Below are 12015 nucleotides of genomic sequence, written 5' to 3'. Positions count from 1 at the left end.
GTCAGGCGCATGAGCTTTGGTAGAATTCTAAAATCATAGAGTTGGAAAAGACCACAATGGCCATCCAATCCAACCTCCTGCCATGCAGGAACTCTCAAACATACCCGACAGATGGCCATCCAGCCTCTGTTTGAAGACCTCTAAGGAAGGAGACTCCACTACACTCCGAGGGAGTGTGTTCCACTGTCTAACAGCCCTTACTGTCAGGAAGTTCCTCCTAATGTTGAGGTGGAATCTCTTTTCCTGGAGCTTGCATCCATTGTTCCGGGTCCTATTCTCTGGAGCAGCAGAAAACAAGCTTGCTCCCTCCTCAGTATGACATCCCTTCAAATATTTAAACAGGGCTATCATATCAGCTCTTAACCTTCTCTTCTCCAGGCTAAACATCCCCAGCTCCCTAAGTTGTTCCTCATAGGACATGGTTTCCAGACCCTTCACCATTTTTGTCACCCTCCTTTGGACATGCTGCAGTTTCTCAATGTCCTTTTTGAATTGTGGTGCCCAGAACTGGACACAGTATTCCAGGTGGGGCCTGACCAGAGCAGAATACAGAATACTTCTCTTGATCTAGACACTATACTATTATTGATGCAGCCTAAAATTACAACTTGTGGTCTACTTGGACTGCAAGATCCCTCTCACATGTAGTCTCGTTCAGCCAGATGTCCTCCATCCTATATCTGTGCATTTCATTTTTCCTCCCTAAGTGCAGTACCTTACATTTCTCCATGTTGAATTTCATTTTGTTAGCGTTGGCCCAGCTTTCTAATTAAGATCATTCTGAAGTTTGATCCTGTCCTCTGGAGTATTAGCTATTCCTCCTAATTTGGTGTCATCTGCAAATTTGATAAACATGCTCCCAATTCTGCCATCCAAGTCACTGATAAAGATGTTGAATAGCACTGGGCCCAGGACAGAGCCCTGTGGGACCCCACTGGTCACTTCTCTCCAGGATGAAAAGCAACCATTGTTGAGCACCCTTTGGCTTTGGCCAGTCAACTGGGGGAAGAGAAGAGTTGGCAACCTGTGCATCCACCTCTTTCAGCTTCCTACCCAGGAATGGTAGGCTCTGCCTTGCAGTATCATTGGTTCCCAGATGGAACAAAAGGAAAGGGTAATGGTCAGTAGGCTTAGCAAGTCTTGTCAGCTTCTCTGTCATATCATGGATCTCTGCCCCAAGGAGACAACAAAACTCCCCAAGTAGGTGTGAGCCTCCTTCCTCAGATGCACATTTGTGACTAATTGAAAGAGAGAAGTTGGGAGCATGGTCTTTGGTAGACTTGAGTCTCCTCCTTCAGATGCATCCTTGAGCAGAAAGAAGTTGGGAGCATGGTCTTTGGTGGACTTGAGCCTCCTTCCTCAGGAGCCTAGGGAAGCTCATGCTCCCAACTTCTTTTAGTCTCCAAGGTGCTACAAAATGGTAGTAGAGGGAAGCTCCTCCTCCTGCTCCTGCGCCACCAGCATCCCGGAGGTGGGCCAGGCAGGAGGAGACAAGGGCCACCTCTGAGGCTGAGAGAGTGTCACTTGCCCAAGGTCCAGGCAGGAGGCCTCTCTCTCTCTCCCTTTCCTGGTCCTGAACCTGGGGTCCTCTCCTCTTGGAGGTGTCCAAGGGAGTCCCTGCTGGAGGTGGGATGAGAGGAGCCCTGCGAGGAGGGACTGTGAGGCGGGAAGGCATGTGACTTGGCCGGTGAGGCTGCCTTTTCCTCCTCCTCCTCCTCCTCCTCCTCCTTCCTCCTCAGAGCTACCTGAGGCGAATACTAAGCGGAGCAAGACAGAGGCTGCTTGGTCGGGGGACGACGCCGCCGCCGCCACTGCGGAGAAAGCGAGAGGCAGCCTCCCCAACAAGAAGGCGCCGAAGATGGAGATGAAGGACCAAGGCGCGCAAATGGAGCCTCTGCTGCCCACGGTAAGGACGCACAACCAAGCCAGACGGGTCTCTCTCTCTCTCTCTGCCTCTGTTGTGTGTGTGTGTGTGTGTGTGTGTGTGTGTTGGGGGGGAGACCAAGCATCCCCCTCCCCTCAAAATGGAGGACCTTCCAGGAAAGAAGAAGGAAAAGGGAGGACCTGCCCAGAGCCAAAGCTCCAAAGGCGCCCTGAGCAAATGTCAAGGCAGGCGTAAAATGGAGGAGCGTTTTGGGGGGGCTCCCTCCTGGAAAGAGAAGGCGGAAATGGGGGACAGGTGCTGGCAGAGGAGGAGGAGGAGGAGGAGGAACCCCTCTGGGCACCTGGACACGTCTCTCTCTCTCTCTCTCTCTCTCTCTCTGTGTCTGTGTGGGGGGATGCCTGTCGTGCTCCTTTCCGCGCAAATAAACGATTGTTGCTATTGTTATTATTATTATTCCCCCAGGGCGGAAACACCATGGCTTTCCCCTCTGTGTGTGTGTGTGTGGGGGGGGGATGCAGAAGAAGCAGAAGAAGCCGGTGGTTTTGGCGTCGCGAGGCGCCCAGCGTTTCTCTCCTGGTCTTGTTCCTCGGCCCCAGAGAGGAGGGAGGGGGGCTGGGGGCGGTGTGTGTGTATGTTCTCTTGTCCTGTGGGGGAAAAAGGCGGGAGGTCTAAGAGGAGGAGGGAGGGGAGGGGAGGCGGGGGTCGCGCCTCTCTGCAGACAAAGAGGCGAAGGGCGGGCAAGGCAGGCAGTCGCTTGGGAAGGAGGCTGGGCTGCAGCAGCTCCCCCCCGGACCTTATCAGACAAGGGAAATGGAAGCATCATGCAATGGCAATGCAAACGCAACATGGCCTTTAGCGTTATTGCGTGATAGACTACCACACGCAACAAGTGCAATAGATTACCATAAATTCGGGCAATGGCATGCTATTTTCAGGCAATGGGAAGCCAGTTCCAGTGCAATTCACAGTCACATAAATTCACTGAACTAGCAAATTCACGTAAATGAGTTCTGGCCCCACTTTCTTTTCTTTCAAAATTAAGAGAAATTCCTCCCATGTAATAAAGCCTCCCCTTTAGGCTCATTTGTGGCATCTCTGTGCAGCTGGGGGTGGTCTCCCTCTGGCACACCAAGGTTCTCCCGTGGGCAGGCCAGGCCAGGGGTCTCTCAGGGATCTCTCTGCCTTCTTGGGAGAGACAGGCTGCTGGGGGTCATGTCTTGGTGCAGCGGCATCCCCAGGGCTGGTGTCACCCCACCCCCCATTGACCTCCTCCCATTTCACCCCATACAGAATCCTTTGCCATGGTTTTTTGCACTAAGGTCAGTCACAACTCATAATTCCCCTATTACCATCAAATGTCATGCTAATAGTTGTGACATAACTAGCAAAATTAAAAATTAGACCTTCAAGTTACAATATCATGTGCACAACCTACATGTATTTACATATAAGTAGTGGAAAATTAAAGAAAAATTTTACAGAAATTTTTTAAAAATCAATTTAAATTTTTAAAAAAATAAATTTTATTTCTTACCAAAAAAGGCAAAAAACAATAACAAATTCAAACAAAAACAAGCTAAAATACAGATCCTTACAAACCAACTTTTTACTCTTGGAGACAATTTTTAAATTTTTAATTTTTTTTTTAAATTTGACATTGACAAAATTCTGAGGATGGGGCTCCTTTCTTCACCAATTGAGCTTCACCTCACTCCCACCATCTCTTAAAGCACTTTAAGGAGATACTGTATAGGCAAATGTCATAGTGTTTGAGCAGCACTGGTGTCACCCTCTGCAGAGAAGCCCTTATGGTGGTCTGTTGGGGTTCTCTCTCTCTCTCTCTCTCACACACACACACACACAAACAGGTCTTTTGGTTTGTGTGGGGGGCTTGTTTTCTCCCACCTGCAAGGCAGTGCGGACTGGTTGCTATCATTCCCCCCCTCCCCTCACCTTGTTGTGCACCTTCAAGGCCTTCCTCACTTATGGCCACCCTAAGGAGAACTGATCCTGGGATTCTCAGAGGGTTCGCCATTGCTGTCCTGTGAGGCTGAGAGACTGTCACTTGCCTAAGTGGGTTTTCTTGGCTGAATGGGGATTCGAACCCTGGTCTCCAGAATCAGAGTCTAGGAATCAAACTACTCCACGTTGGCTGTTTACATTGTGCTGGTGTTTACTCATGTATGTGTGTATGTGTGTGTTGTGTGCTTTCAACTCATTTCCAACTTATGGTGACCCTAAGCCTACCCTGTCATGGGGTTTCCTTGGCAAGATTGGTTCAGAGGAGGTTTGCCATTGCCTTTCACCGAGGCTGAGAGAGTGTGACTTGCCCTAGGTCTCCCAGTGGGTTTCATGGTGGAGCTGGAACTCAAACCCTGGTCTCCAGAGTTGTAGTCAACCACTAAATGCCATGTTCTCTCTCACACACGTACAAATTGAAGACTAGGGTTTTCTGGAGTCGTTCTCACTCAGGTACAGATGGGCCTGTGAAGCCACAGGTTAGGCTTCTTTTTGTCACATACAAACTCTCTAGTGAAGGATTTCCCCCCTTTCCCACAGACACACAGCCCTAAACTACCCAGCTCTCTGGCTGTGGGGATTTTCTCTCCTACCCACACAAACACAAGGAGATGAGCTCCCTGTTGGAGGTTCTCACTCAAACACATATGCTTCCTTGCATGTAAAGGTTGCCTGTTAGTCTTTCCCTCCTTTCTTTCCTTTGAAAACCTCTTCTCTCCTTGCCTTTGAGACAGAGGCTATGTTGACTTTTATTCTCTGGGAGAAATGCTTATGAGTGCACCCACACTACCCTGGAGTATTTCTAATTCACAGAGATGCAGTCCAAATGAAAATGGAAGTGTTGTGCCCCTTTCCCCTTAATAAGGACGTCTAGAGGATAAAGTGTTTGCGCTCTGAACTTTTGTAGCACCGTGAACTGATGTTTGCCCTGCATTATACAAGCACAACAGCATCTGTATGCTGAGAAATCAAAAGGGCTTCCTCAGAGTTCTTCCTTTCTAACAAAATGCTTTTCACTGTAAAATCAAGATCCCATCCTCTTTTATACAATATGTCAGTGAGGGTTATAAGCTCACTATATATCTCACTATGGCCTGTTACAGACGGCCAAAATAATGCTGCTTTGGGTCTCTTTGGAGGTATGCTATTTAAATGATGCATGGGTCCTAAGAGTCCGGAGGTCGCGCCAAAGCCACACTCCATTCCTAAGCACTGGAGTGCAGCTTTGGTGCAGCTTCCGGATTCTTAGGATGCATGCATCATTTAAATAGGATACCTCCAAAGAGTCCCGAAGCAGCTTTATTTTGACAGTCTGTAACAGGCCTATATATATAATAGAGGTCCAAATTGCAGTTTAAAGATCTTCACCGTTCCCAATACAGGGTCTTGTCATGTTGTTCTGGACTCCACAACTCTTGTCATCTCTGTTCACTGGTTATACTGGCTGGGGTTGAGGGGTGTTGTAGTCTACGGATTTCTGGAGGGCACCAACTTAGGGAAATTTTGTCTAGAATTTCTCAAAAATGTGAGAATATTGTAAGGGTTGGACTGGCTGATACAGTTTGGTGAAAAAAAGCTCTGCATTCATAGAAATGCAAGATTTTTAGGTCTTATAATAACCTGTATGGTGGGTTATTCAGCACATTGGAAACCTGACATTTCCCCTATGGACTCTCTTCCCCAAAGGGGAAAACAACAACAACATTGATGCCAAATTGAAAGTGTAAGGTTGTAGAAACCAACGAGTGGTAGAAATGGTAGAAGAAGAAAGGAGTGACTATATGTGAGAACATGAGTATTTTATGAGTGCACCCACACTATGCTTCCTTGCATGTAAAGGTGTGTGTGTGAGAGAAAGGCTTGTTGCTGTGTGCCTTCAAGTCATTTCCAACTTATGGTAATTCTATCATGGGGTTTTCTGAGGCTGAGAGTGTGTGAATTGCCCAAGGTCATCCAGTGGGTTTCCATGACTTTGTGGGGAACCGAACCCAGATTTCCAGTCATAGTCCAGCACTTGAATCAGTACACCACACTGGCTCTCAAGCTGAGAAAGGCTACTTGTGCATATTTGTGCTATTGTGTATAGAAACATAGAATAATAGAGTTGGAAGAGACCACAAGGGCCATCCAGTCCAACCCCTGCCATGCAGGAACTCTCAGTCAAAGCATCCCGGTTTCCATGGCTGAGACAGAATTCGAATCTTGATCTCCAGAGTTATGTAAAGTGTGGGTCTGTTGCATACCGTATGTGTATATGATGAGGGAGATAACAGATAGAGAATGCATATTAGTCAGTTTATCTTTTCTTCTTTTTTCCTACCTGTATGTTTCACACATACAGTATTTGATTTTGTAAGTCATATTGTGACTTCAGTTGTAGCCTGTAGTTTTATTCACTGTCTTCCTCAAGTGATCCCATTGATCTTTTGTGTACTATGTGGATTTTATACCTTTTGATGATAAGAGATGATTGCACTCAACCGTTGTTGAAAGCCACACCATCTTGGCTTTATCTCCCCATTCCTTCCTTGCGGTCGCAGAGGAATGATAACAATAGATTACATTGTGCCCCTAGTAAACTTCTTGAACCATTGGATAAACAAGTAAGATAAAGGCAGAGATAATGAAGGAAACTAAACACAAGTACCTACCTATTATTTTATTATTGCTCAAGGGTTACTGAGAGAGAGAATGTGTGTGAAGTATTTTTGAAACTTTAAAATTTTAAATACTTATATACTAGAGTTTCAGTGAATTTTTATCCTGTTTCCTCCAAGAGGGTTTACATAATTCATTGAATTTGTTCTTTAAAATTATTTTTAATTCTCTCCTTAAAAAATTAAACAAAATAAAAATCTCCATATTAATGGCAGAGTTATAGCATTTATAAATTAAACCATGCACCAAAAATATGGAAGTTGTCAATTAAGGTCACCGCCTTTCATGCTTATGTGTTGCAAAGATTAACATGTTCTACACAGGTTCTATGGTTGGGTTCATTGATCTACCGTTTGTGTGCCAAGCATCCACATGTCCCTTTGGTTTTGGGGCAGATGAATATTAGCAAGAAGAGGTAGAAGTCAAATAAGTCATGCACTTGACAAGTTCCTTGTTCTTGGCTCTTTTAAAAGCCTAAATGAATCAAAATGTTAGAATTTACAAGGATTGCACAATTAGGTAGTGAAGAAGATTAGGATTGAATGACCATGGGAGAGTATGAGCAAATGGAGGTCTAACAGTATGTGATGGTATACAATGTGTTTACTGTTTAAGTGGTACAAAGTTAAGGTTGTGGGTCCCTTAGCATTCTCATTCTTTTTTGTTTCGGAGATTATCATGTGGGGAAAAAGAGGGGAGTGAAGCAAATCACTACCATCCTTATTGCATGATCGCATGAAGATTATCAGACGTCACATTTATTCTGTCCTTCTCCCATCCTTATGCCATCCTTATCGTGCGATCACACAAAGTTTATCAAATGATGTTGTGCTTATCCCGTCCTTCCCCTGTCAGTGAAGTGGAATGATCCTCTCACTTCGTATTGACGGAAACTCCCACTAATACAAAGTGACGGGGCCATTCCACTTCACTGATGGGAGAAGGACAGGATACGTGTGATGCGATAAGGACAGGATAAGGATGGGAGTGATCCACTTCACTCCCCTCCTTTTCCCCGTATGATAATATCCATTGTGAGTGAATCTGCAAGTACCTAAACTGCCTTCTTAAGCCAAAGTTTTTTTGGGAGGAGTGGGGAAATCCTTGAAAATTTTTTCTGAATTTAGAGTTTCTGTTTCATTGAGGCATGGTGAAAGAACATGTGGGTTTTCAGAAGGTGTTGAACCATACTTCCCTTCATCCCCTGGTCATTGGCCATCTGGTTAGGACTGGTGAAAGTTGCAGCCCAGTAATATCTAGGAGCCACACATCTTCCAGCATTACCTTAAAACAGAGGATCACTAGCATCCCAGCCATTCGCATACACTTTTGAATTTTGAGAAGTGCTGTTTTTAGGATGGTGTTTCCATTCTAAAGAAGAGTCACTGAAAGCCTTGTTTGGCTATTCAAGCATTTTGTCTGACTTGGAAGACACTCGCAGTTCCCAAGGAAGTTTCTTTCGTTCGCAAACTTGCGCAAAGGGGTTTGTGGACTACTCTTCACCAGCACATTGTAGGCCAAGAAATATCAGGTGACTGCCTCACTGTCAACCAAGAAGACTCAGGCAAAGAGTTCCATGAGGCACTGTCCTGTACCCCAGTGTGAACCAAACTATTCCAAGCCAGGGGCTCTGAAAGGCACTTTCTCCCATTTCCGTGAAGATGACTCAGGTAATGGGCTCTGTAGGTTGCTCTTCCTTGCCACAACAAGAGCCAAGAAGTAAGTGTAGGGTGCCAGGAAAGCCTCTCTTGGTGTTGCACAGTGGAGAAGGGGTCAACATACCCTTTCTTTTTGTGACTACCCTCTTGGGAGATAACCAGTAGAGAACAAAAGTGTTACAATATCTGCCCTTCAATATGTGTCCAAGTCAGAATATGTCCTTTCAAAGTTGTCAACTGTAGAATGTATCTCTGAGCAGAGGTAAACTATATTACAGTTAATGACTTGTGAGCATTTGTGGACATTTCCTGTGAACCAACAGCTCCATGGCAACTCTTCCAAATGAATGTGATTTTAATTGCCTGCAGTTTATACCGAAAATTAGGTTTCCAATGTTGTATAGTGCTTATACTGTATTCAGATTATTTGCTTCTTAGCAGTCCTTGCACAGACATATGAGTTGTAGTCCCTTGTTCCAGGTTATTCAAATTAAATTTTACAGAGAAGGATGAGCCTCTGGTAGACTTGAGGGCAGAAAACAAACAAACACCATGTTGGACCACAAGAGCAATTCTCGAACCATTCCAAAACCTATAGTTGAACACTACCTTTTATTAGGATTAGTCATTCTGGGTGTTGATCATACGAAGGGGTAGACAACAGAGATAAATAGTGACTTAATGTTGTAGTCACAAAGTCCCAAGTTCCTCACAGTATCATGATGGAATGTAGGAAGAGATTGCAGCCTTTATTGGATTATGCAGCCTTTTAGATGCTCTGCTAGTTTCCCGTTAACCTGAACATTGGTAAGACAAAGAAGCACATGGCATGTCATTCTTCATTTTGCAAAATATGCTGTTAGCCACCCAATAAAGATTAGGTAAGTAGCACACACTATAATTGTGTCACATGCATGAGTAATAAAATGAGATGACTATTATAAACTAAATATAAAATATACATAATGGCTAAGGTAGTGCCACAGTAGTACTTTGCGACATGTGTATGTCTCATCCCCTCACCCTTCAAGGACAACGTACCTGTTTTCTGACTGGGCACGCTCCTTGTGACCATTCAATGGTCGGGAGGAATAAAGGACAGCCAGCTGGCAGCAAAAAAATAAAATAAAAGGTCCTTCTGGACCTTGGGAGGACCCCAGGAGGTCCAGAACTTCACTGAGTTCTGAAGGAACTCCAAGAGGCATTCCTGTGGGTGGTTGCAGAAATGGAGCCAGCTGCCCATCTGCCTGCTTTTTGTCTGCCCCTATCTTCCTCTGGCCATTGGATGGATGTGTCATGTATGCTCAGCCAGAAACAGGCAGAAGGCTCTGGGAGTGAGTCAGATGGCAGGGCTGATCTCCTCTGTTCACCACAACCAATACACCCCCAAAACACACACACACACACACACACAGGTGTAACTTTCAGTTATGCCTGCATGTTTTACTAACAGGATGCCAGCCATTATATGAATATTATGTGTATAGGTAATGAAAGTAGAGATTTCTCATTATGTGCCTTGATCATTTTGACTGTGCATGGACTCATTTTCTGGAGCCATTATTTTCTCCTCTCAAATACATGATGGGAGCATATGCATTCAAAATGTATCCGTATTGATGGAATGCTCTGAATGGCAATAATAGCTTATTTTAAAGCTTTTCTGTATTGTTATGTGCCTTCAAGTCAACTCTGACTTACAATGACCTTATCATAGGATTTTCTTGGCAGGATTTATTCAGAGAAGATTTTCATTGTTTTCCTTTAAGGGTGAGAGAATGTGACTTTCCCATGGTCATTTAGTGAGTTTCCTTGGCTGAGTATGGATTTGAACTTTGATTTGCTGAGTCCCAGCCCAACATCTAAACTCTATTCTAGGGTTTTCTTGGTAACATTTATTCAGAACAGATTTCACACTACTGTACCTTCCTCCAAGATTGAGAAAATGTAACTGAAGGTTATTCAGTGAGTTTCTATGGCTGAGCGGGCATTTGAACTCCGAGTTCCTATGGTGCTAGTTCAACACTCAACACACCATGTTTGCTCTCATTTCTATTAGTTCTACTACATTGTTTCTCCAGTTTCACTGTCTTGCTTCAAACAATGGCCAAGACCTTATAATGTAGCATAATTTTTAATGTAGCATAACAATATGCCAGCATCCTTATTCTAGATTGCACCGTGGCATAACTGATTGTGAAAGGAGGACCAGCTTAGTTTAGTTTAGCTCAGCTGATGCACATGTCAATTTTAACATGCTAGTTAGTAGATGTGTTTGCAGAATGATTGGCTGCACTAAAGACTTTGCATACACAACCTCTGAGAAAGGGCAACTGCTTGAGCAACTTTTTTAATGCTGGCTTGTTGTCCAAGCAAAATTCTAGATATTTTGTTAAGCCATAATTTAACACTACTTGAACAAATCTGATTCTCCCCTCCTCCTGATGTTGTCATGTGGGGTACATTGTTGTTGTTAACTGCCTTTGAGTTGACTTTGACTCATGGCAACGCCATGAATGAGATGTCTCCAAGACCTCAATCTCTCCTCAGGTGCTGCAAGCTCAGTACCATGGCCTTCTTCATTGAGTATCCATCTGGCATGTGGTCTTCCTCTCTTTCTACTGCCCCCTACTTTTCCAAGCATTATTGCCTTTTCTAATGAGCCATGCCTTCTCATGATGTGGCCAAAGTTTGACAGCCTCAGCTTAGTCATTTTGGCTTCTAGGGAGAGTTCAAGCTTGACCTATTCAAGGACCCGTTTATTTGTCTTTTTGAATGTCCATGGTATCACCAGAATTCTTCTCCAGTACCACATCTTGAATGAGCTGATTTCCTTTTTATCAGCTTTCTTCATTGTCCAGCTCTGGCATCCTTACAAGGTGATGAGAAATACTATGGCTTGGATGATCCTAACATTAGTGTTCAGTCTTATATCTTTACACTTAAAGATCTGGTCTAGTTCTTGCATATTACATGGTACATACAGTACACAGAAGCATCAATTTTCAGCAAAATGTGATCTGTGCTAAACCTGAAAGTGCCATTAATTGTACCTGTTGGTTTAACCTGAAAAAGCCAGGAAGTGGCTTGTTTGGAAAACTGTACATAAAACTAATCATTGGTTGTCCTAGTTTGCAAAAAACAACAAGCTTCAATAAGTGCAAAACAGATGTGGAAACTTCTAATCGTCAGCCGATGACGGTGTTGGGAGAAGAGAGGTGAGTTCATGCTTCATTGTGCTTTGGTTTTAGTGGCTGGTGAGATAAGTATATAATAAAGTGAATATTCTAGCACTTTCCTGTACCCGTGAACAGAGATAATTTATCTTATTGTATCATACTGATGTTAAGTAGTGGGATTATTCATCTCTGGTGAACACACAACACATTTCATGATAGAACTGTTACAGCTCCTGATGTTCTCTGTTCTTCTTACATCAACTTACTGAAATAGTCTTCCATCTATTCTGAACTGCTCCTCAGAACTTGGAGAAGTAAGGCTCATATAATGTCTGCTGGAGTCCTCATGAGATTAGTTATGGCCTCTCCATACCCTTTCCCAAGATATTCATCTTCCTCCTTGAGAAAGAAGGAGACAATTCTGCTTCTAGAGCATAGATTGATTTTAGATGGAGGAATTACTCATGACTGTTTGTCATGGGACATCATCAATCTAAGATGACTTTCTCTTCCTCTCCTAGTGTGATTTTAGCACACTGCATTAAGTCATATCATATTATGGCCCCACACTGAAGCTTTTATAACGCTGCTTCAGATGGGAAGATTACAAGTAAAA

The 12015-nt window shown here is 44.0% G+C and overlaps 1 protein-coding gene across 1 annotated transcript in view; it reads left to right on the top strand.

Annotated features, from left to right (window-relative positions):
* The first annotated feature begins 1605 nt into the window (after positions 1–1605).
* The window catches only part of SLC4A10 (solute carrier family 4 member 10), a 221870-nt gene continuing 211460 nt past the window's right edge, over positions 1606–12015 (top strand). Inside the window, 1 exon segment of the mRNA XM_042475963.1 lies at positions 1606–1906. Within this exon segment, the coding sequence (XP_042331897.1) occupies positions 1859–1906 (48 nt within the window). The 5' untranslated portion in view covers positions 1606–1858.

This window comes from Sceloporus undulatus, chromosome 1, assembly GCF_019175285.1.
Source record: "Sceloporus undulatus isolate JIND9_A2432 ecotype Alabama chromosome 1, SceUnd_v1.1, whole genome shotgun sequence".
Lineage (NCBI taxonomy): Eukaryota > Metazoa > Chordata > Lepidosauria > Squamata > Phrynosomatidae > Sceloporus > Sceloporus undulatus.
The sequence above is the reverse complement of the archived record's forward strand: the minus strand, read 5'-3'. Positions and strand labels throughout refer to the sequence as shown.